Source organism: Dipteris shenzhenensis, chromosome 3 (assembly GCF_047967505.1).
Source record: "Dipteris shenzhenensis isolate YYH24624 ecotype China chromosome 3, Dip_SZ_1.0, whole genome shotgun sequence".
NCBI classification, from domain to species: domain Eukaryota; kingdom Viridiplantae; phylum Streptophyta; class Polypodiopsida; order Gleicheniales; family Dipteridaceae; genus Dipteris; species Dipteris shenzhenensis.
The window spans coordinates 20,072,928-20,099,167 of NC_141598.1; the positions used below are offsets into that span (position 1 = coordinate 20,072,928).

The following is a 26,240-nucleotide window of genomic DNA, read 5'->3' on the forward strand; positions in this document are numbered from 1 at the left end:
ATATACATTAGCTCATACTCCTGGGAGCAAACTCTTTGGATGCCTAGTCTAGCTTCAAATGTTAAATTACATGGCGCAGCGAAACAAAAACTGAACAAAGAATAGAGAGTACAGAGCAAACTGGAGATGAACAAAATTTTCCTTCAATACTGATGTAGTACAGATGATGGCTCTGTCCACCCGTGTGCTCCCACAGTGGAGTTTAGATGGCGATCTAGATAGATACTAGGTGAAAAGCTACTAGTTGGAAGATCTCTGCTAGAAGATCTAATCTGGTACAATGGACTGGGAAGGTTGCCTCTTTATAGCTATGAGGGCGGTAGTTGGATCAACATAGTCGGTAGAATCGACCAGTCAACCTAGTTGGTAGAGCCGACCAGTCAACCTAGTCGATGGAACCGACTAGTCATCCATGGAATATTCCCTATATTGTCGCCTCAAGGGCTCTCACCCCCGAATCCCCACTAGGGGGGCCGTTGGCCCCCCTATGGAAGAGTAAGGGGCTCCCACATAATCAAGACAATGTGCCTCATTGTGCTGTCAGCTTACCTACCTTGCTTGGCCCATAGGCTAGACTCACATAGATCACCTTTCTACCATCAACGGTCTCATTTTGATACACCTCATCTAACATGCAAGTCAGGATCCATCTAGTGTCTCGGTCTCACACATGGCTTCTCCTCATATGGGGGCCTTACAACTTGAGCACTTTGGACCACTGGTGGTTACCCTAGGAGGTGGGGCATTGAGCATATCTAACATCAAATTCCTTTAGGAAACCCAGCATCACCTACATTCCCAAAATTAAAAATACTCTGCCAATTTTGCTCGTCTCCCCTTTTCACTTTTTGTGTGGATGATTTGTGCAGGATCCATGACTGCCGTGGCCTCTCTAGTGCCCACTACCAATTTTGCACATATCTACCTCTACAAATCCACACACAGATTCTGCCCTCATGTCCATCAATTCCCCTCTTGTCGTCTGATTGTCAAAACATTACCTTGCACAATAGCAACAGAATTGTAAGCATTAATTTCAGTCTGATCCTACTTTTGTTCCATCTATTGTCACTCATATTAGCTACACACTACCTTGATGAAGCTTAGACTTAGCTAGTTCTGCCTTCATCTCCAAAATTGGATGCTATGGATTCCTCTATATGCCTTGTGGTAGCCAAGCCAAACTATTTGATCATAGAAGTTGAAACTTTAGCTGAAACTTTTTGCTTTTAAAGCTTTCTCTACACTTCAATTAGCTTTCTAGATTTTATCTTTTTATGGAGTTTTGTTTCAGCAGTTAACCCTGATGACATATGCTTTATGCTCCCTTAAAATTTCCAGTCTTGATATGGGTTGGTCATGTAAAGATTCCTCTACCTGCTCAGTAGCTCCAATGGCATCATCCCCAAGCTATAGGCATTGCACTCCTTGTCATGTCCAAAATCAAATAGCCACTCTTTACCCAACATCCCCTCTCATCATGGTCATGACAAACTATTTGTCCCTACTCAACAACCTCAACAAGCCAGATCTGCCACTTTTGGCACAAAATTGTCATCCCCTTAATGTAGATAAGAAAGACCTTTGGCCACTCCTAGAGTTATGTTGTCTCAACTTAAGATCAAACGTCTACTTTCCTTCTAGAATAGGCACTGCCCTCAATGAACAGTATTTATAAACCAAGTGCCATTGGGAGCCTTTCGCATAAAACCCAATGAGATGCTAGTGGTGTGTGTTGTTGAGTGCAGCAACCTTAGTGAAAAATTACTTGCGTGCTTGCATTTTTACCCTCCAAATTCTTGATGGAAATAGCTCGCTCACCATCTGGTGGCATCCCCTTGTAAACCACTTCAAATCCACCATAACCATGCCTCTCAATGAATCCATGTGCTACCTTCTCAAGGTCCTTGAAAGAGAATCTCATACATGTGAAATTGCAAATCTGTTGATCTTTTGGTATAAGCTACTTGTGAATGCATGCTTAGCCATATCTTCATACCTAGAAAGATCACCATGATTCCATGGATACCAATGCGATCATTCACCTGCTAGGTATACTAATCTATCTTAAATATGAAGGCTAGTCTATGGAGTTGTTTTTTAGGAAAGAAACCTTTCTAGGATATGACACATTGTGTAAGATTTTGTGTAATTTATTGAGTAAGAAGTAGGATGAAGTCTTTCTGTGGTAAAAAGCTATTGTGCATTGTGTAAGCTTCCATGTAATTCACTAAAAGTAAGAAGCAACATGAATGTTGCTATGGTAAAAAGATGGTCCAAAATTGCAAATTTGTAGACAGAGTTGCACATAGGCATCCTTGGAGGATGACACATCTCCAATGAAGGTAAAATACGTTGTGGCAAAGTAATCAAGGCCTGGTATGGAAAGCATCTCCCACGAGTTGTTACCTATGGCTGTTCTTGCTATAATTGGCCCTGTAAGTTGCTATCTATTGAGAGTTGCTTGACTTTAATGCCACTCCATCATCACCCATGAGCATCCAACATGTACACCAGGGCCAAGATAGACACCATTCGCTCCACAACTATCAAGGAGGAGGATGGCATCTATAAAGTGCTCCCAAGAAGCTTGTCATCCCCTAGCATTTACATACCCACTTAAGTCTTTATTTTATTCTTTTCTTATATGTTGGGTCCAACATCGTGACAAACTTGCTTTGGGGGGGGGGGAGAGAGAGAGAGAGAGAGAGAGAGAAGAAAGAGAGAAGTATTAACATCCACGAGAGGCCTATGGGGCAAAGTACAAAGTACACCAAAAAGGGAAAACACATACAAGCCTCAATGAGCTAGAGCAAAGGGTGCCCTTGCTGAATACTATGCAAATATCACTAAAGAGCACAATAGCTCGAGCAAAAATCAAATACAAACTAAACCAAGCTGAGGGCCAAGACTCAAAAATTGAAGCCTGGCACCATGGTGGCTTGCCTGTGAGTGATGAAAATATCTTGAATCTATGTTTGTCGGGCCATCTCATGTTGTGGTGGGGGAGGCATGGTCTCATCGATCTCTGAACCTATTGGCCTATGTTCATCAGAGTGACCCCTCATCTCGGGCGGTCTCCCCTAAGGAAAGTTGTGATAGGCCGAACCTCAATAGAGTATGCTCTAGTCATGCTTCATGTCACGGGGTGGTCTCTGTATCTTCTCTTGACAACACCATGTCGGCTCTCTTTATTGATCCAGACTACTTGCATATCAGCTAGATCCTCCTCCTCCACCCCACTATGCCCTAGAGTGACTCAATTGCATAAAAGTCAGTGACATGTTGTTGTGCACGGTTAACCTCTGTATCCTGTGGTTTGGTTGCCTCCTAATAATCTCTAGTCTATTGTAGTACAATCTCCCTAAGTCAACGCATCTCAAATAGATAGAGTCCAATGCAGACCTGGTCATGGACATGGATCAGTCTCACGAGAGTGGGTCAAAACCGCTCCCCTCCTCGTAGAGGCAGTTGTATCATCCTCGGATCTCATACTAGTCATGAGGGTGGGCCGAAGCCGCTCCCCTCCTAGTAGAGGCAATTGTATCGTCCTCGGATCTCATAGTAGGCTAGGCAGGCACAAAGAAAATGCTCCTCTATCTCAACCACTCCCACTGTGCATAACATACAGATCCACTGCTCTTTGGGTATAGTGCTGCTTTGCGTGCCTCAATCCTCAACTAATGGGATGAAACCCGCATCTGCCCAACGGCGATCCTCAATGCATGCAAGACTCCTATGTCCTTGAGATACTAGGGTCCAATGAGATGAATCCCTATTTTGATACTCTCAAGAAGTGGTCGCGATATAACTAAGTCTTGGTGGGGAGCTCCTAATCCCCTCCAAGTTCAAGATGTATGGAGTTGGAGGAGACCTAACCATATGATACGGTCAATCTCATCTTATGGGATCGACTCAGGAGGTGCATCCATGTTGTACTGAAAGGGGGAAAGCCTATCCATCTAAATGTCACGTCTGGAAAACCATGTAGGTATACGTGCATACCATGTGTCTGCTCCACTATTTGCAAGTCGCCCAAATGACTCCACCATCGCTGGCCTTGATAGTCTCTATCGAGGTATGTCCCAAACTCTATGGATGAATGTCACTATCTGATAGATGGCATGGTGTCATTGAAAACTCTACCTATGCTATCTCATGTGGGACTGAGGACTTACTCCAAATCACTCAGGACCCCATAGTCACCTGTAGCTGCTCAAATCTTCTCCGCTCTATCTTTAGGAGATCACTGCCTTAGAAGGGTATGAACATGGCCATCGATTGCACTAACATGTTGAAAATCCAGCCCTTTACTAGTGGATCTTGAAAGTGTGCCTGGAAGCACTGTCTCTCTAGCCAGGCAATGTGTCATGTGAAGAGTGCTCCCAACAAGTATGTGTAAGACTGCACTATCTCCACTATCTCACCATGGTAAGTGAAGTTGAGTCGACAAAGAAGTGTGTGTGAGGCGTTGAAGACCATAGCCTTGGTCTTCCCAAGGTTGACTATCAAGTATGTCTCTCTGCCAAACACATCTAGGGCCTCCACATGTCTCTGCAACCCCTCCGTTGAAGATGATATAAGGACTATATCATCAATGTATAGCAATATCTATATCATGAGGTCGGCTAGTAAGGATCCCTCACCCCCTAGGCAGTCTATGAGGTCAGCTAGTATAGCGATATCTGTATCATGGAGTTGGCTAGTACGGATCCATCACCCCCTAGGTGGTCTATGAAGGATGTGATCTCATTGATGTAAAGTCCAAAGAGAGTCAATGAGAGGGGGCAACGCTGCTTCACCCCAATTGCTGCTTCACCCGGATCGTGCTCTTGACCTAATCTAATAGACCACCTAGAGCACGAAGTCTACCTCCGACTGACTCATATAGGCTCATTACACCCCACATTAGTATCTCTAGAATTTCCATCTCCTATAGGCTCTTGATCATACGAGATCACAGGACAATGTCGAAGGCCTTCTGAAAGTCTACAAAGCAGGCATAGAATTTTTGTGTTTGAATCTCGCCTCCTCAATGATAGCCCTCAGAGTGAAGATGTGATCTAGAGTAGAATGCTGCCTCTTGAATCCTTCCTGTCCTAGTGCCCATTGACCTTGACCTTCAGTATGACTATTGAGATACTTCTCTAACACCGACCCATATATTTTGGCCAAAGTATGGCCAATCACAAGGGTGCAGTAATTCCCAATATCCATAGGGTCCCTAGCTTTGCATATCGGCAAAATAGTAGTGGTGTTCCAAGCAGGTTGGAAGCCATGGCATGGCATACAGCTTGGTTGAACATCTGTTCTAGGACCGGATCTAAGATCTCTTGCCCATGTGCAAGGTGCTCAGTTCGTAGGCCCTCATGATCCTATGCTCTCTGGTTGTGTAGCCTATGGAGTGCAACTCGTACATTCTGGGTGGTGAACAAGTGAGAGGTAGTGGGCCTGAGCATAGAGGATATATTCAATGGTGCTTGCATAGGGACATGATAGAGAGAGCATGCATAAGTGTGCCACACTCTGGCTCAGTGATGGGAATAGGTGGCTTCCCCTCCGATAGAAGCCCCCACCCAGTGGTCGAATGTCCTCCTCAAAATGATATGATAATCCATCTCTTACATCAATCATCAAAATACTCACTGTGTCTCAGATGGTGTTAAATGGCCTAGGGCTTGCTCCATGTGATGTGGGCTCTCATTTCTACACATCAAGGGTTTTGAGGCAATTTCCCATCTCGAGCTTGCGTGGATCAGGTGGTGGGGAAGGATTTGATGTGGCAACATCCTATATCATTGAGACAAGGGTCTCAGAGACATGGGTAAGGTCTATGTCATCTCCGAGTAGGGTTGGAAGCTCTTTGGCTAAGTGACTCACAAATGCATTTATATTACTTATGTCAGTCTGTGCTAGTGCTATAGACATATATACATTGTTTTTTTCTGCGAATACTTCATTGCGTGGGAAACCTCAAAAGAGGTGAAACCCAACATGAAGTACAAAAGCTGAGCATTACAAATATGAGGACGCAAAAGTAAATCAAATCTCAAGAAGAACTAGAGGAGGTATACACACACACTCTTTTTGGAAGAGAGATATTTCCTTCTCTCTCTCTCTCTCTCACACACACACACACATACACACACGCACGGACGCGCGTGCGCACACACACATTGTGGGCACATGCATCATTTTTTGCAAGGTTCAGGTAGTAAGGCATTCGAATGCTTGACGGACGCAATTGGACTACACATGCGAGCAAGGTCCCGGCAAGACATGGGTTTCCAATAAAAACGTAGAACTTTGCTTTTGGATTTCAACAAGAGCATGTGGTTGTAACTCTGATAAGGTCTGGCAGCTTTCAACAACTGTGTGCCCTTGATTCCGATAGCATCCAATCTTATCGGATTTTAATATCGGGCTCTTTGTCTCCAAGGGAATGAAATACACACACAAACACACACACACTCTCTCTCTCTCTCTCTCTCTCTCTCTCTCTCTCTCTCTCTCTCTCTCTTTTTATGAATCATGGCCTATAGGGTGAGCACCAATGACTAGGACTCAACGCGTGGGACTTTCGTGCACGATAAGGTATTTGTTAAGCAAACTACAAGTAAATGCATAGTCATCGAGGAGTGAACTTGAAGGAGTGAAGTTAGGTGTGCCCAACTCTTTCAAGTTCACTCTTCGCACAGACACACACACACACACACACACACACACACACACACACACTCTCACTCTCTCTCTCTCTCTCACACACACACACACACACACACACACACACACTCTCACTCTCTCTCTCTCTCTCACACACACACACACACACACACACACACACACTCTCTCTCTCTCTCTCTCTCTCTCCACACATAAGACACACACACACACACACACACTCTCACTCTCTCTCTCTCTCTCACACACACACACACACACACACACACACTCTCTCTCTCTCTCTCTCTCTCCACACATAGACACACACACACACACACACACACACACACACACACACACTCTCTCTCTCTCTCTCTCTATGGAGCACTAAAAGCAATGACTAGAGTGGGAGTTTCGTGCACGATAAGGAACTTGCTAGTAAATGCAGTGTGAAGGTGAAGAAGAGTGAAGTGAGGTTTGTGGGCTGGCTGGCGATGGCGTCGAATCTGCTTGTTGCGCGCTCATCTTTGCTATCGTCTTCTTCCCACATTTGCCCTCGCCATAGCCTCTCTGCCTCTGCATTTGCCTCGCCATGCCCCCCCCGCAGGAGCTCTGGCTTCGTTACCATGTCCCTCTCCGAGCATGGTCCTTCCGTGGCCATCGTTGGCGTCACCGGCGCTGTTGGCCAAGAATTCTTGAACGTTTTGGCAGAACGGAATTTCCCTTACCGTAGCTTAAAGCTCCTCGCTAGTAAGCGTTCCGCTGGCAAACACATCCCTTTCGAGGTCCTTACCCTCCTCGCAACGCTTTCATCCTTGTCTGCAATGCTATGCTTGTATTTTTTTTTGCACTATCTTTCTTAGAATCACAGTTGTTGCTCTAGCGCGCCATGTTTTGTTGGGAGATGTCATTCATGTACACACTCTTGTGCATTGTTAGGGGCAAGAAATCAAGGTCGAGGAGCTCACCGAAGGGAGCTTTCAGGATGTAGACATTGCCCTTTTTAGTGCGGGAGGCTCGATCAGGTGAGGCGAATGCTCTCGTCTCATTTTCCCCCGCCCTGGGTGAATAGAGATCGTCACTTTTGTGCGACGGATAGGGTGTGTCTCTCTGACGCTGCGCAAACGCTCAGCCTTTTTTTTTGCTAAGAATGGCTCGTAGTACATCACCTTAACGAAAATGGTATGTGATTTCTTGAAATATCATATCTAAGTACAACTTAACTAGGAAGCGGCGTAATACAAGCGTGCGCGTTTAGTCCAATGCGTAGATTGTATGCCTTCATTTTGACTTTGGGAAAGGAAGTTTGACCTCACCGTTGTTTCAGCAGTGATCTCCTGCCAAAGATCGTCAATTATGACCTTCAAAGAAAGACACTACACAACAGAACCTTTGACCCAATTACTTGTGAGAAGTGCAGCGGATCTGAACAGAAATGGAGAAAAAGAGAGAGCAAACCATACACAAACAGAATTGGAAAGGAGGGAAAGAGACAAGAGAGACTCCAAGGTATCTCAAGACAAAACCCATCAACTGTTGGGGAAAACCTCTGCCCATATAGGCACAACTGTGCTTCAAGAGATGAACAAACAAGTGAGAGAGGGGGCCTATATATAGTCAGCCACCCCCCCCTTCGGCTGGTCCATTGGGAAGATCCTCAGTCCTAGGTGGGCCGACTCCTCCCCTATATGTAGGGGTTGCCACGCAGCCCTACATGGGCTCTACCCCTGGTTCTAGAGCCGACTGGGCTGCTCCCAGGGGCTGATCCCCTCCTGCCCTATAAGGGGGCTGCTGCACAGCCTATTGGGCCTGACCACCATGCCCCACACTGCTCGACCAGCAGGCCTAGGTGGCCGACCCACAGGTCAGCCCACCTCTGCTCATAAAGGGCTTGATAGGGGTGGGGCTACAGCAACAAAGGTGGCCTGAGTGGCCCCCAAGCAAGCCTAACCAGGGCGCCTTTGCAGGGGGTGCCACGCAGTAGCAAGCAAGCCACAAAGAGGCCCAAGGGGAGCTGTATCTGGCCCGACACCCTCGAGGGAACATCTCGTAAGAGTGCGCCAACATAGGAGCTTGCTCACATGCCCATCGGGCCCCGAGCCACCTTCACACAGGCATACCTGAAGAATCTCTTGCTGAAGTTTCTGTAACTTGTCGATGTGCTCCCGCGTCGATGAATACTTTGTGGGATCCAACAATCTCATCTGGACTTCTAAAGAGACCCTCTTCATGGGAGAGGTTCGATTGTACAAGGATGCCAAATGCTCCTAGATAGGTTTAGCCACCGTCATATGCTTCATGTGATTAATCATCTGAGGAGTACAGTTTAGGAACATGAACGACCTTGCCCTCGCATTGACACGGTCCCATAGTTGAGACAGGGTCTTGGCCTCCTTTTACTGCAGGATCCTTGGGTTGAACAGAAGGGGATTAGGCTTGTCTACTCCCAACAATATAAAGTTTGCCAAATTATATGATTGTAGCATGGACTCCATCATGACCCGCCAGACACCGACCATCCAATTGATGGTCGATTGGGAAGGTGGGTAAAACTGGAATTTTTGGATTGCTCTCCGCCATCTCGCCCAGGCTAGGTATATCGGAGTGAAGAGAGGATTGGACTGGAAGAGAGAGTGGATGGGAAAGAAGCTAGAGAAGGGGATTGACGGGAAAAAAAAGGAGAGGAGAGGGCTGAAGAAGATGATGAAGAGGCTTAAGGCCTAAGTATCTTCACACCTTTGCTGTCCTGACCCTCAAGAACTCCTCCTTTTGAATCTGAAAACACCTCTCAAAGAAACGCGGCTTGATTGACACCTGTACGGTCCACACCTCTACACTCGTCCTCAAGAACACCTCCGAACAGCAGCCCTAAACCTCCTCTCAGTTTGCTGGCTCCACACTCCCTCTAGGTCTTGGGTCTCTAGCTAACGGTGGTTTTGATACCATGTAAGAATTGCATTGGATCTAAACAGAAATGGAGAAAGAAAGAAAGAAAGAAAGAAAGTTTATTAAAGTCTTTGGAAGACCAATGGGTCTATGAGACTGAAAAACCCGGTACAAAACGAGCTGTGAGGGTGGACCTACTACTAAACGAGCATCCACACCAATGCAGAATGCAAAAATGCAAAATGATAGTACTAAGTACAACATAGTCATGTCAATGGTCAACTGCATATCAATCTCATCATCATCATCATCATCATCATCATCAGCACATCAAGGTGGATGAGGCAATGGAGGCATGAAATCGGCGAGAGTGCTGTTGGCTGCTCACGGGTGTGGCCTTGTGACATCTCTTGGTCATAGCTCTACGCCTAACAAGGGCCACAGTGACCCCAATAATCCCTATCAGAGAGGGGATATCCTGAAGTGTAATCTGCGCATCGATCCTCTGTGTGAGCTGTTGGGTCACTGGCTCTGGGTCACGATCATGTCGAGGCCTCGTCTCGTGGGGGTCTGTGTGATCTGGCAAGATGAACTCCGTAATAAAGCTGTGAGAGGGATTTGCCAAGGAAGAAGTCTGCGCTTGTCTTCGTGATTGAAGTTTCCTCTTGTGGTGCCTGACTACCTCATGGATGAAGCCTGCCAAACAACTCTGGTCTGGGTAGGAGAGGAAATGGGACAAAACCCCAGAGCTATCTCTGAAGAGGCAGTAGAAAACACCTTGGATCTCAGGACGAAACCCCTCAACTGCTGGGGAAAACCTTTACTGATATAGGCACAGTTTTTGCTCCAAGAGATGAACAAACAAGTGAGGGAGGGGTTCTATATATATGCCGCCAGCGCCCCCCCCACAACAATAGTCAGCTGGTCCATGTGGGCCGATCCACAGCCCTAGGTGGGCCGACTACTACTGCTATATGTAGGGGCTGCCACACAGCCCTATAAGGGGCCCTACCCCTAGCTCTAGAGCTGACTGGGCTGCTCCCAGGGGCTGACCTCTCCTGCCCTATAAGAGGGCTGCTGAGGGGATGACCACCATGCCCCACATTGCCTGAGCAGCAGGCCTAGGTGGCCAACCCATAGGTCAGCCCACCTCTGCCATGAAGGGCCTGATAGGGGTTGGGCTACAGCAACAAAGGTGGCTTGAGTGACCCTCCAAGCAGGCCTAACTAGGGTGCCACGCAAGCCACAAAGAGGCCCAAAAGAGAGGTGTATCTGGCCTGTACCCTCCTGGGAACCAGTGCGCCAGCATAGCAGCCTGCTCAGATGCCCATCGAGCCCCAAGCCACCTCCACATAGGCATATCTGCCCTACCCTACACTAGGCTAACCTCACGGGGGGCAGGCACACCCACAACACGGCCCTCACTCTTGACCTACCTTAACCATGTGACATCAGGAGACGCTGACCTCCAACATTAGCCTCGCCCGGTTTACAGAGGTTCGATTTACGATCGGTCATAATTTATAATCGAATTACGTATCGAAGAATTGGCTCCTTGAACTGAAACTATAACATGGAATCCCTTTACGTAATATTTGAAGAAGTCAAGTACTTCTTCACCTTACTTTATCCCATGCCATTCAAAAGTACGGATCCTCCTGGTCCCATGGTCCTTTACTGGGTGGATGGCATCATATGGGCCTATAGGGTTATCATCTTCTGGAAATTATTTTTAACGATAAACTTCCTTTTTTTGTTGGTTATTATGTCAATGTACATCTGTTGACAGATTGTAACCTCAAATAAAAAGACCACAGCTGTATCTTCGAAGGATGGTCAATATTGAAAAATCTAATCTGATCTTACATGCAAACACAAGGGAGAGTGGTGTTCTTCAATCACATTATAGAATTTGGATATACTGTGTGCAAGATATTGTTTGCATGTGCTTTTTGCTTGGGAGGCAGCAAACAAACTTATAACGTCTGTCTTTTTTGGGAATCTGGAATCCAGCAAGAAGTTTGGACCACTAGCAGTAGCTCAGGGATCTATTGTAGTGGACAACAGCTCAGCATTCCGGATGGAAAAGGACATTCCTCTTGTGATTCCAGAGGTACTGTGCTGGACTTTGATCCCAGAATTGTAATCAAGATATCTTCGTTCTCATTATTTAAGCCCGCATGGATGAGACTTGTGTTCACATGAATTCTTTTTCCTATATCATATTGTTGGGACCATTTTGCGTTTTGCCAGGTGAATCCAGATGCAATGTCGCACATTAAGCTGAGCCATAAGAAAGGAGCACTGATAGCAAATCCAAACTGCTCAACAATTATATGTTTGATGGCTGCAACTCCTTTGCACCGCCATGCAAGAGTAGGAATACTGAGAATATTCTCCCTTTTATATCTTTTTCACCATCTTGGCAATTGGTGGGTTTTAACCAAAAGTTTCTAGCCACATTACTTGTGCTTTTAAGGGACTTTGTTTGCTTACAGGTGAAGAGAATGGTGGTAAGCACCTACCAGGCAGCCAGTGGTGCAGGTGCTGCAGCTATGGCTGAGCTTGAACAGCAAACTCGTGAGGTTTTGTCTTTCTCAAGCTTGATATTAAGGATTGTGACCTTATTTAAACTAATGGACTGATCTAAATTCTTTAGAATGTCTCAGGAATAATCTTTGCACTTTGAAATTCTTTTCAGGTTTTGGAGGGAAAGCCTCCCACTTGCAACATATTCAATCGTCAGGTGTTGATGTTAATAAAAATACCCAAGATGTTTGGGCATGTTCTGCTATAGCTGCATGTGGTCTTGCTTTAAAATTTACACTCATTACCTTTCTATTCGCTTGTGCAGTATGCTTTCAATCTTTTTAGCCATAACTCTTCGGTAATGCCTAATGGCTACAACGAGGAAGAGATGAAGCTTGTTAAGGAAACAAGGAAGATTTGGGTATGTTTTTCTTTATGATTGATGTGATGCAAATTTGTTTTAGTATCACTTTTAGGTTAATTTCTTGACTATATTGTAAGACAAGATATCACTCTGGAACATTTGGTGAATTGCACTTACAAGGTATCATTATATAACATTTGTTATATGTCATTACAAAACATGTGGCGATCTTCCCTGCTGATGGCGAAATAAGATTTTTGAACAATTCTATGTATTGTACACAGCTCCAAGGGAGTCTCTGTTATACTTGGATTTGTAAGGAAATGAGCTTCTTGTCAAGTGGGAGGGAGAGAGAGAGAGATGTATTAATGTCTGCAAGAGGCCTCGCGGGCCTATGAGACAAAGTACAAGCCAAAAAGTAACTCATACAAGCCATTGAGGGCTGAAGCAAAGGGTTCACTAGATTGGACAAAAGCCGTGCCCCTTAGGGAAGAGGCAGTGGTATTGTCCTCGGATCTCATAGTAGGCTAGGCAGATGCATAGAAAATTCTCCTCTGTCTAGACCTCCTCCAACGTGCATAGCTTGCAGATCCATTGCTCTCTTGGTATCCCTACCGTTCTCCCTGCCTCAATCCTTAGCTGATGTGATGAGACCCGCATCTCCCCTATGGTGATCCTTAGTGCATGTGAGACTCCTCTGTCCTCGAGATACTGGTGTCTGCTAATGAGTCCATCCTTTGATACTCTCAAAAAGTGGGCGCGATGGAATTGGATCTTGGTGGGGAAGTCCTGGCGCCCCCCCCCCCCCCCCCGTCCGAGACGTATGGAGTTGGAGGAGATCTAAGCGTATGATACGGTTAATCTCATCTCGTGGGATCTACTCAGGCGGTGCATCCATGCTGTACTGAACGGGGGAAGCCGGTCCATCTGGAGGACATCATGTCTGGCAAACCAAGTGGATATGTGTGCATACCATATTGTATCAATCCCGCTCTTTGCTAGTCGCTTGGATGACTCTAGTGCCAGCCTCGGTAATCTCCAGTGGGGTAGGGCCTAAACTCTATGGAGGAACGCCACTATCTGAAAGATGGCATCAACTTGGAGGGGTGTCGTGGCGAACTTCGCTTGTACTATTTGATGAGGAATTGAGGGCTTACTCCAAATCATCCTAGACCCCATAGTCACCAGTAGCCGCTCAAATCTCTTCCACTTTGCCACCGGAAGATCACTACCCCAAAAAGGTGTTGCATACATGGCAGGAGAGAGAGAGAGAGAGAGAGAGAGAGAGGGGGGAGGGAGGGTGGGAGGGAGGTGCTGCATACACGGCAGTCGGTCACGAGCGAGAGAGAGAGAGAGAGAGAGAGAAATATTTATGTCTGTAAGAGGCCTCACGGGTCTATGAGACAAACTGCGAATCCAAAAGGTATCTCATACAAGCCACTGAGGGCTGAAGCAAAGGGTTCACTAAGACCCTTGCTGAAAACTGAAAGCTAAAGCTAAAGTGCTAACATGCTAAACTAGTGAACAAAATAAAATACTAGAGTAGCAAAGTAACAGAAGAGTGTCAGGTGCTCAAGGCTAGCACTCCTAGTACATACTCAGGCAACCTAGTGGCACTTTGATGAGATGTGAGAAGCTCTCGTATTTGTGTCTGTCGAGCTATCTCGCGACGTGGGGGAGGGCGTGGTCTCCTCGATCTCTGGATCCGGTCGGCTACGTCAAGGGTGATGCCTCATCTCTGGTAGTCGCCTCTGAGAAGGGATGAGATAGACCTGACCTCGATCGTGCGTGCTCTGGTCTCTCTCCGTGTCGCACGTGGAGTGTGTTCCTCGTCTGGCCGCATTGTGGTGGACGCTTATACTACTGATCCATGATGCTCTCATCTCATCAAGCTTCTCTCCCTCAGCCACACTGGCAGCTGACTCAGGTGCATAGAAGTGTGTAACAGAAGTCTGTGATATGTTGACGGTGACCTGTGGCATCAGTCCATGATGCTCTCTGGCCTGTCGCATCAGTGTGTCTCTCCGTCGGCGCATCTCAAGCAGGTAGAGCCCAACAGAGACTTCATTGTGAAAATGTATCAGCCGTGTCAGTTGACCAAAGCCATGTCCCTCCTGAAAGAGGCAGTGATATCGTCCTCGGATCTCATAGTAGACTGGGCAGACACATAGAAAATGCTCCTCCGTCTCGATCTCCTCCACTTGGCATAGTGTGCAAGTTCTCTGCTCTCTGAGTATGCTTGCAGCTCTTCATGCCTCAATCCGCAACTGATGTGATGAGACTCGTAACTGACCAATGGCGATCCTCAGTGCATGTGAAACTCTCCTGTCCTCAAGATAATGAGGTCTGATGACAAGACCGTGCTCAGAGATCCTCAGGAAGTTTGATCATGGTAGAACTAGATCTTGGTGGAGAATCCTCTCCCCCCCAAGCCCTAGATGTATGGAGCTGGAGGAGGTCCAACCGTATGATACAGTTGATCTCATCTCGTGGAATCATCTCGGGTGGTGTGTCCAGACTGTACTGAAAGGGGGGAAGTCTGTCCATCTGAATGCAGTGACTACCAAACCACATGGATATGCGTGCGTACCGTATCAACACCACTCTCTACTAGTTGCTTGGAGGACTCTAATGCTAACCTTAGTAGTCTCCACTGGGGTAAGACACAAACTCTGTGGAGGAATGTCACTGTCTAGAAGATGGCATCAACCTGGAGAGGGGTCATGGCGAACTCTGCTTGCATAATCTGATGAGGGACTGAGGGTTTACTTCGAATCATCCTGGATCCCATGTCACTTGTAGTCTCTCAAATATCTTCCACTTAGTCGCTGAAATATCACTCCTCAGAAAGGTGTTGAGTACATGGCAGTCGGTCTCACTAGCGTGTCAAAGAGCCAACCTTTCGTCGGGGGGTCTTGGAAGTGTGCCTGGAAGCATCGCCTCTCTAGTCGGGCTAGAGCACCCCGTCCTCGTGTGAGTCGTGCCGTACCCGCATGGATCATCGTGAAACTTGGTCCAGTGAACACTATCCCCAAATATGTGTAGTATTGCACTATCTCCATGGGCTCGCCACGGTATGTGAAACTATGGTGACGGGACACAACTCGCGAGGTGTTGAAGATCATAACCTTGGTCGTCCCAAGGTTAACTGTCAAGTCTCTCTCCCTGTAGAGCCTCCAGATGTTTCTATAGTCCCTTTGTTGAGGATGATATGAGGACTATATCATTGGTGTACATCAATATTTGCACCATTAGGTCAGCCAAGAGCGAACCCTCTCCGCCTCGTCAATTGACAAAAGAAGTGATCTCGTCGATATAGAGCCCGAAAAGAGTCGGTGATAGGGGGCAGCCTTGCTTTACTCCGATGGTGCTTTTAGTCCAGTCTGATAAGCCTCCTGGGGCGCTTATCCTCCCTCTGACAGAGTCATATAGACTCATGACCCCCCAAATCATGATATATGGGAGCTCTGTAACTCTTGTAGCCTCTTGATCAGGCGAGAGCATGGGACAGTGCCAAATGCCTTATGGAAATCTACGAAGCAAATGTAGACTTTCTGATCCCTCGACTTCGCCTCCTCAGTAATATCCCTCAGGGTGAAAATGTGATCCAGGGTGGAGTGTTGTCTCCGAAATCCTGCCTGCCCAAGTGCCTGCTGTCTGTGACCCTCTGTGTGGCTACTAATCTCCCTCTCTAGTACTGACCCATATATCCTAGCCAAAGTGTGGCCAATCATAAGAGTACGGTAGTTCCTAGTGTCCATGGGATCACTTGCCTTGTGTATTCGTACTATGGTGGTGGTGCTCCAGGTAGGTGGGAAGCCATGGCATACGGCATGGTTGAACAGCTATGCTAAGAGCGGGGTCAAGATCTCTTGCCCATGCGCAAAATGCTCAGTGCGTAGTCCCTCATGATCTGGTGATCATCAGCTATGAAGCCGGAGAAGGGCAGCTCGCACATTTTGCGAAGCAAACAAATGACATGTGGTGGGTCTGGGCATAGAGGACATATTAGGTGGTGCCTGACCTAGGACATCATATAGAGAGCAAGCATATGTGTGCCAGATTGCGGGATCTGTGATGGGAATGGGTGACTTCCCTTCTAATAAGAGCCCCCATCCCGTAGTAGGATCTCCTCCGCGAAAGGAACTGATCACCACATCCATCCTGTGCATGAGGAAAGCCCGATTCTTACGCCATGTCACTCGGCGTGAGATCCATTGTGCCTCTGGTGAAGTCAAATGTCCCAATGCTATCTCACGTGTAAGGTGGGCTCTCATCTCTCTGCACTCAGCATCGAACCAGGGATTTTGGGGCATCCTCCCATCTGGAACACGTGCAGATTGTGTCATGTGAGTTGGACTTTCCTGATGTTGAGTAAAGGAAACTTGATTAGGAGGCTTCGACGGTGGATTACTGCCTCGTATAATATGATTGCGTGGTCCATTGGTCGATGAGGCGGTAATTGGTGTGGAAACTCTTGTGGAAAAATGTCGAGGTAGGGTTGGAAAGATGGTTCGTTGAGGATCCCTCTTAGGTGTCTCTTCCATTGAGGTAACCAACAAAAGTGTAGTGTTAGCTTGTCTTTTGCAAACCGACTTCTTGACTTGTAGTGACGAGGCTATTGGTGTTGTAGGGGCATCCATGGAACCATTGAGCTCGATGAGTTTTTCATTTTAGACAAATTGGATTGTGTGGTTGCGAAGGCAGGTTGATGGGAAAAGATGTGTCCCTTGAAGTGGGACAAGCCAATCACACGAAGGGGCATGAGTCTGATGTGAGAGGGATAGAGAGGCCACTAGAAATTTATGTGGGGCAGTGTGTGAAAATTTTATCATTGCATCTCTCCATCTCTTCCATGCAACAGTGTGTGGAACACCTTCTAGCGTGAGTTGTGGTACCGGATAGGCGCTTGAAGACGAGGGGCATTTCCTACAGTCAAGTTCGAATTTTGCTTTGATACCACTGTAAGAAATCCTAGTTCTCCAATATGATTAGCATGCTAAGGAGCAAAAAGGATACTGTAAGATAGTAGAGAACAAGAATAATTGTATTGCTTGAAATGCTTGGAGTGTATGATACATACAATGAGGCCTCTCTTATATATAGAGTGAAGAGCCACACATGAAAAGGTGTGTGCTCCAAAAGATATGTGCATGAAGAGTTGTGTACCTCTTGCGAAGGGTGTGACTCTTAATGAGAGGGTACGTTTTAATGTGACAATAAAAACATCTTGTTCATATCAGAAGTATATGCCTCTTGTGAAGGGTTGTGCGTCATGGAAAGAGCCCCTTGAAAGGGCATACCCTTCCACAAGTGTCCATTCATCCCACCATCCATAAGTTTAAGGTTTTAGGAAAGGAATATGCCATAGGTCATGACAAGCTGGTTTGTTGCAACAACTGCCCATTGTAGAACTTCTATATACAGGAATGGGACACCATTTTTGTGCTTGTCGAGAGGCTTACCAAACAAGCTCCATGTCAACCCCACCAAGAATTGTTTTCATGCCCTCAAGTCACTTGATAGCTCATTGATCAGGTGGGTAAGAATCACGGCTTTTCTCAAAGATTGTGAGTAACAAAGATGCAGAGTTTATGGGTCATTTCTGGTAGGAATTATTTACAGCATTGGGCACCATACTCACTCCGAGTATGGCACACCATTTTGAGAATGATGGTCAGTTTGGAATGGTGAACAAATGGGTGGAGGAATATTAGAGGGCGGAGAAACTTTGCCATGACACTTAGAGGCCTTGGGACAAATGGCTTGGACTTGCTAAATTTTGTTGTAACAAAACCAAGCATTTATTGATATGGATGAGCCTGTTTTGAGGCCATGTATGGAGGTGGCGTTTGGATACCTTTCACGATAGCATACATGTGTGCCGAAAAGCAGTGAGGAAGAGATTACCTAGAAAGGAAGGATGCTCTTTTGCAATCGGTCGAAAGAACATCTAGGATGCTTAGGCCAATCAAAAGAAGTATGCAAATGAATGCATGTAATATTTGGATTTTAAAGAAGAGGATTTTGTGCACTCATGACTCCACAAGAGCAAGTTGGCCAATAGGGGTTATGGCCCCTGAAGGATCATCCGAACTCAATCCAATGATAGGCCTCTAGGGGCATGTACTCCCTAGAGAGAGAGAGAGGGAGAGAGAGAGAGAGAGAGAGAGAGAGAGAGAGTTTATTAAAGTCTACGAAAGACCGATGGGTCTATGAGACTAGTAGAAAACGTGATACAACGAGTAGACGGGTGGAGCTACTAAGCGAGTATCATCACCCATGTTGAGTGCTAAGTCCTAGGAAAATACATAGTCATATATCATCAGTAGCGGCATCATCATCATCCTCATTAGTACAATGCGGTCTCATAATGGTGTAGGTGTCAGGGGGAGCTCGGGGGGAGGGCGAGGTGGTGCGGATGTATAGCCAGTGATGGACCGCTGGCGGCTATCCATGGGCGCAATCCGTCTAGATCTTTTGGAGATGACCATGCTCCTAACTAGAGCTACTGTAATTCCTGTGGGCCGTGCTCCGGGTGTGAACATGGATGGGAGGTCGCCAATTGTAATGTGCGTGTGTTCCGCTGTTGAGTATGGCGTGTCTCAGATTCTGGGTCTTTGTTGCGTCTCTCGTCAGGGACTGTGTGATCCATATGGTCTAAGTGAAAAACCTATGTAATCTTGCTCTGGGAGGAATCCGACTGTGTGTCGGAGGCCTATCTCTGTGCTTTGAGTAGGTGCTCTTTGTGTTGAAGTGCCTCATGAAGGAAAGCAGCAAGGCACCCCTGGTCTGGGTATGAAAGAAGCTTGGAGAGGGGCCCAAAACTGTCTCTGAAGAGACAATGATATTGACCACAGATCTCATAGTACGCGGGGCATCTGAATGTGAAGTGCTCCTTGACTTAACTCCCTGTCGATCACATACGTGCATATGCGACACTGTCTGGGTATCCCCTCAGCTCTCGTCCGCTCTCAAGATGACACTCAAAATTTAGAGTACACGTGGATCCACCTATCGCACTCATTGAGGATCGCCATACATGCCTGCTGGTCGAACCAAGGAGTCAAATAGAAGAGCCTTGGTTCGAGGATCTTGAAAGTGTGAGTGGAAGCACTGTCTCTCCAGTCGGGCAATTGAGGCGTAGTCCCTACTCAAATGGGCCTGCATCGCCGGTCTCATTGTGAAGATTGGGCTAGAGAAAACAACACCCAAGTAGGCATAGGAGGAGACTATCTCAACCGATGCCCCACGGAATGTGAATTGCTCCACATGCATGGTTGCTCGAGATGTGTTGAAGATCATAACCTTGATTTTACCGAGGTTGACCTTCAAATTGTGTGACTCACAAAAGGTATGCAATTCATCCAAGTGTCTCTGGAGCCTTGGGAGAAGAGGACATCAATACCACGTCATTTGCGTACAAGGGGATCTGAACCAAGGTACCGGCAAGGGAGGAACCAATCCCCCCTAATGCCCTCATGAAGGTCAAGCCTTCCTATTTAGAGGCCAAACAAGGTTGGTGACATCGGGCAACCTTGTTTGACCCCAATGGTGCTCATTATCTCCTCCGTCCACCTGGCACCTGTCTGAACTCGGCCTGAGGCTCTCTCATAAAGCGCCATAACAGCCCATACGATCTCCTAGTCATACCCCAGTTCTTGCAGGTGCTTAATGACGCAGGCCCGTGGGACCGTGTCAAAGGCTTTGCAGAAGTCCACAAAGCAACAATAAAACCTATGCTTCCGTGATCTAGCCTCCTCTATGATTCTGCAGAGTGTGAGTATATCATCCATGGTCCCATGATCCTGTCGGAACCTTGCCTGCCCCTTTGCCCTAAGTCCCTGCATCTCTGCGAACCGGCTGACCTCCGTGTCAAGTACTGATGCATAGATCTTGGACATGATATGTCCAATCATAATGGTCCTGTAGTTTCCCGGGTCCATGGGATCCCTTGCTTGTGAATAGGAGTGATAGTGTTAAGGGTCCATGCATGTGGAAGCCAAGTAAACTGCGTCATTGAATAGCTTAGCTAGGAATAGCTTAGCCAATCCCATAAGCAACAAATTCTGTGTAGAGCCCTTCGTGATCTTTCACTCACGGCTCGGCCATTGCGAAGTGTCAATGCCGGGTCCTTGGTGCCACCTCTAGTGAACAAAGTGCAAGTGGTGGGACGGGGTGAGTGAGAGATCGGGGGCAGGCTGGTGGGGGACATCATAAAGACTGCGTGCATATGTGTGCCAAACTTGGGTATCGGTGAGAGGTGAGGGTGGTTTCCGCTCAAGGTACTTGCACAAAAAATCCTTGGAGTTGTTACTAAACAGAGTGTTTAGTAGCTCCTTATTTCGACGGATAAATGCTTGTTTCTTCCGGCGTACTAGACGACAATACTCGCATATCGTGTCTGGACCACTCGGAAGGTTATGTTTGGCTTCGAGTCAGAGTTTTCAGTAAAGGGCCTTACACTCCGCATCGTACCAACTATTGCAAGGCACAGATCCAAGAGGTGGAACAGGTGGTATCCAAGAGGTGGAACGGGTGGTGTAAGGAAAGCGTATAAGGCAGCCTCATGGAGTGAGCGGCTAATCAAGGTAGCGCGATCCTCTAAGAGGGGTATGTGATCAATGTACATGAATAGTGTATAAAGCCGCACGGAGTATGCTGGAGCTAGGTTGTGATCAAAATGTATATGGTGGTAAGTGGTGTGTGTGATCGAAGGGGTGGGTGGTGTTGTGAGATGGGGGGTGGAGATGCTGAAGAAGAGCCAAGTGTGATCCGCCCCTGGAGGGAGTGGGGAGACAGAGAAGTCATTGATGTGTGATGTGAAGGTAGGGGATCCCATGATATAGTCAACTACACTAGAGAGCCCCCATGTGGGAAAACATGTGAAACCACCGAGGAGGGCCATAGTGGAAGACCATTATAAATGACATATCTAGAAGTGCATGTCCATATGAAATGACTGGTCATTGTCTGTCAGCAGATACTCGTGTCATACCTGCTCATTGAAGTCAATGTCGGGCAGCAGTACGGAATCATCTAAAAAATCCAGTAGCGGTACTTGACGTGTGCTCGTCTTGGCATTGAAGTTCCCAACGAGAAGGACTGCCCCGCGACTCCAGAGATCCAGGATGTTTGGGAAAAGGGATGCATGTGGTGATGTCTCACCCTCCTCGCATGTATCCCTGGCGAATTGAGATGTCTCTGGTGGGAAGTAGCATACTGCTACAAAGAGGTCACGGTTATCTGCGCGTCGGATCCGGACCCACATGAATGTGGAGTGTGTATCCCTCTTCTCAACGGAGATGGCCCCGATGAGAGAGGATCCAAAAAGCACTGCCACTCCTCCCAACCCTCATACTCTGCTTGTCTCCCTAGTCTCGTCTCTGAATGCTGACTACCATGTGTACCTGCTGACGTTCGGTAATGGGAGCGCTGGACTCTGAGGTGTCTCTGTGTAGAAGACTATGTCACGTCTTGTATAGGATTCCAAAAAATTCCCTGGATCTGACCATAGGGTACCATTACAGTTCCACATGGCACATGCAAGGGATTCGGTATCCTGGGTCTCATAAGTATGCAAGTGCCTCTAGCTATTGCACTGGGGTGTGTAACTCTGAAATCCATTGATTGAGCACAACGTCTCTCTCTCTCTCTCTCTCTCTCTCTCTCTCTCTCTCTCTCTCTCGGCTGTGGTCCGTGATGGTAGACTCTTGACCCCAGCCCCCGTCAGCATCCTCCCACATAGGGGGGCAGGGTCTGCATCATATTTCTTCAACTGCATGGTATGCATCACAAGATTCAAAAGAATGCTTGGTTTTAGCTTTTATATTTCTCTAGCATGTACAACACTTTCATCTACATTTCTCTAAGACAGTAGACAGTGATAATATGCATTAAAAGCACGTTTGCAGCCTAGTACAGTACTGTAACTCAAATTTGAACTGCTGTACTCAGAATGATCCAGATGTGAGGGTAACTGCAACGTGTGTTCGTGTCCCAATAATGCGAGCGCATGCAGAAAGTATCAATCTGCAGTTCAAGAAGCCTTTGGATGAGGTAGCATGCCATGCGTGTCTTTTTCAGTAGTCATTTCATCATGCATTTTATATTCTTAGTTTAAATCACAATGGCTCTTGGCGTCCTCAGGAAAAAGCTAGAGAAATTCTTATGAAAGCAGATGGCGTTGTTGTGATTGATGATAGGGTCTCCAATAATTTTCCTACACCTCTTGAGGTATGGTAATTGGTATCTGGACCCATAAACATGGAAGCCTGCTTGCATTATAGCAATATTTCAATGTTCTGAAAATTCTCGTTTCTTTCATCGAGAAAGTTCAGATATTTTAAAGTGTCACACTAAGTTTCTTTGTGTACAGGTGTCCAATAAAGATGATGTTGCTGTTGGTAGGATCAGGCATGATCTTTCCCAAGAAGGGGACTACGGGTATGCATGACTCTTTCTATGTCTTATATGTTCCTATTTAAGTGGAAAACTATTTGAAGAATTCTTACTTCTATGTGATGAGACCCTTGTCCAGAGTCTATACTTTAGTGTCAGGTTTATAAAGGCCTTTTGCATCTGTTTGAGCCCACTATGCTTGCTATCTTATAGTGGCTTGAAGTGAAACATTTTGACTTGATTGGATGGCATAAGCATCATCGAGTTTTTCTTGTCTGAGTGCTATCATTTGCTGTGGCTTAAACAACCCTTCACACTCCAGAGAAATGGTAGAAACTCAGCATGCTAGTCTGTACAGATTACTGAAAGGATATATCCCCTAAATGTGTTCATTTAAGGCACACATGATGATGCAGTAGTGTTATTGAATGTAGCCCAAGCTATGCATGACAAATAAATCTATTTTGAAGCTTGGGAGTTGTTTCTCATGAAGTGAAGATTGCACCATTTTTGTGTGTTTATAACTTAAGTTCGGGATTGAGAAATACATGTGCCTATATGTCGGTGTTTGTGAGCATTCTGTGTTGCCTATATGGTTACCAACATGGAAAACTTGCGAACTGTCTGTAGATCCATAAAATTTGTGGGCACAGTTGTCAGTCTCTGTTTCACCCTGGATAAGGCCTGTGCTAAATATCCTTTCTGAAAATTTGTTCTAAGGCCTGTGCTAAATATCCTTTCTGAAAATTTGTTCTAGAGTTTCTACTATGATTCCGATATGTAATGACTTCTATCCAGTAAAGAAAGTACAGAATAATGGTATTCCCTAGATCTTTGAAGGCTACACAACTTAACCAGAACACACTCTGTGGAGATGGGCATTAGTTGATCTCTGAAATGAACTGCTCAAGTCAGGGGGGTCTTTTCCTAAGGGGACAACTCCAGTCAATAGCTAGATGGGACCAGAGTAGGACCAGCAAGTTTTGGAAACATATGAAGCCCACACAACGTAACAAACCAAATTAGTGGTAGACTGTCTGCTTTGCCACCGTCTACTGGCATATCACTAAATTGTCTGTTTTTGAAATATAGGTCTTGCAGCTGGAATTTTTGGATACGTACCAGATCTCGTCATTAATTTAGACAGTATACGCTGTTTGGGTTTCTTAAGGACACAATCAAGCTTTCATTTGATATTATGCAGTCATTTTTACATAGCTCATACTCCATCAAAACCCTTATTAAAAAAGAGCCGGAAAAATATGGTAGGCAAGAAAGGAAGTCGCAATTATAAATAGTTGTTCAGGTGTGTGATCAAGCTTTTCAAAAATGCTGGTGCAGGCTAGATATTTTTGTATGTGGAGATCAAATTCGGAAGGGTGCTGCTCTGAATGCTGTTCAAATTGCAGAAATTCTGTTTTAAGCAGCTGGGTACACTGTCCTCTGCTTAACTCGTCAAAAAAGGATTGCCTGCACACTAAAGGTTTTACTTGAGGGTATTTTTTGAGTACAATTTGTATTCCTATTGTTATGCTTCCACAATTTCACACCGAGGTTCGTTTTTTTTAGTATCTGAGGGAAGAGAATTACATTTTTTGAGCCACTCACCTAGGGATCTTCTAAAGCTGTTTTATTGACTTCGCAGCTCATAAGAACAAAGTCAGAAAATTTTGTAAAGGTGTAGTCTTTTATCAAGAGGGACAGTTACACAATTTTGACTCTTACTGTTTTGAAGGCAAAGAGGCAATCTATGGCAAATTTTGGTTCCCATCAATTAGCAATTCATTATTGATTGACCCAACATGGTTGCGAGATTACAATAATTGATGATGATGACAGTTTCATGTGCTAGCAGATTAAATGCTGACACTCCTTATTAAAGGTAAATGTAAGGTGGCTTATAAAATTACACAATAATTTCATCTAGTTTTAGTGAGCTTCCCTTTGAATCTTAAGATTTCAACATGCTTTTGTATTTAGCTATTCTCTGAATTTGCTTCAACCTTATCTAATCTATCGCAGTGAATACAAAGTAACAGTTTCAGCGGCTTTCCTATCACTGTCCAACAAAGCATGGACATTGGGGCAACCTTTCTCCATCTATTAAATTGGGGCTGTCTTCCATACATCCGGCTCCTACCGATATTTAGTTTATTTGAGTTTCCATGAGAAAATTAGATGGAAACAAAAAGTTCTCGAAGAGACCTTTCTTGAGTTTGAAGACCTTTTTTTGAGAGGAAAGTTTAAAGGAACGTAGCATTAAGAGCAATTCTTTTCTTAACTTTTGAATAGAGGCTTTCAAGACCTTCTTGGATCCTTGAGGGTAAACAAGAACCATCTTGTTATTATAGCCAATGTTTTGAAATGCATAGAAGTCGTCACTCAACGTTAGGTTGCTACTAAAGTTTTGCTTGTAGGTTAAGTTTTTAAAAACTCTTTTAGGATATGTCGTCAAGATCATCTTGCTCTTGACCGGTGCCCTTCATGATCTTTATTAAATAAATTGGATGTGTTGCTTGCATTCATCATTGTGACCCCACTTTCTAAAAAGTGCCTCTATTATGTATGCACTTTTAGGTTTACTTGACTAAGATTAAAGCCTTGCATAAATCTTGCAATTGTACCCCTAGGAAACCATCGCTAGTGTGAGAGCATATACATGGGCATGTCATGACTCCTTTGTATGTTTGAGGCGTTGTCCCTTGCATGGTCTCTTGCTCTCACCCTCCTACATATTGTTTCCCTTCCCTCCCTCCCTCATTTGACCCTTTCTCGCCCCCATGTTTGCAACCTTCTTCATCCTTGTTTTGACACTCCCTTGCCTCTGGCTTCCCTCCCTTGCCCCCTACTTTTGCCTCACTACTTGTTCTACCCTCCTCATCCCCGCTTATGATGCTCTCCTTCCTCTTATTCCCCTCCCTTGACTCCCCATTCTATCGTTCTTGCCCCCTTTTGACCCTCCCTTGTCTTTGCTTTCCCTCTTCCTACCCTCATTCTACCCTTCTCATCCCCCTTTCGACACTCTTTTGCATCTGTCTTCCCTCCTCCCTGCTACCTCCTCACCCTTGATTCATCCCCCTCCCCAATGATGTACCTTCCAAGATACTAATTGTGTGTCTCCAGTTTTGATTGTGCCAAAGAAAAACTTGAAGCTAAGAATATATGTGAATCTAGAATATGTCATGTAGCTACAATTCAAGATCACTTCTACCTACTGTTAACAACAATAGTTTTGGAATGGGTAGGTGGATCCGAAGTCCATAGCTTCTTGGATGGGTTCAAGAGGTATAATTAAGTAGAAACTGCTCTTGAAGATCAACCAAAGATAGCATTTGCCACAAATTGGGAAAATTGTACATATAGTGTCATGCCATTTCGATTATGCAATTCCCAAGTC

The 26,240-nt window shown here is 45.8% G+C and overlaps 1 protein-coding gene across 1 annotated transcript; it reads left to right on the top strand.

Annotated features, from left to right (window-relative positions):
* The first annotated feature begins 7,074 nt into the window (after window positions 1-7,074).
* Window positions 7,075-24,727, top strand: LOC147903490 (semialdehyde dehydrogenase family protein). The gene is made up of 11 exons (XM_087372499.1): window positions 7,075-7,448; window positions 7,603-7,688; window positions 11,563-11,662; window positions 11,803-11,925; window positions 12,048-12,134; window positions 12,251-12,295; window positions 12,404-12,499; window positions 22,400-22,501; window positions 22,592-22,678; window positions 22,821-22,888; window positions 24,185-24,727. Exons 1-11 carry the CDS (start codon window positions 7,158-7,160, stop codon window positions 24,264-24,266), a joined length of 1,167 nt encoding a protein of 388 aa, XP_087228625.1. The 5' UTR covers window positions 7,075-7,157; the 3' UTR covers window positions 24,267-24,727.
* The last annotated feature ends 1,513 nt before the right edge of the window (window positions 24,728-26,240 follow it).

Excerpts from the sequence above, each read along its gene's own strand:
- LOC147903490 (XM_087372499.1), top strand. The coding sequence starts at position 7,158 with ATGGCGTCGAATCTGCTTGTTGCGCGCTCATCTTTGCTATCGTCTTCT. Across the intron at positions 7,449-7,602 it reads GCAAACACATCCCTTTCGAG|GGGCAAGAAATCAAGGTCGA; the intron begins GTCCTTACCCTC and ends GTGCATTGTTAG. Across the intron at positions 12,296-12,403 it reads GCAACATATTCAATCGTCAG|TATGCTTTCAATCTTTTTAG; the intron begins GTGTTGATGTTA and ends TCGCTTGTGCAG.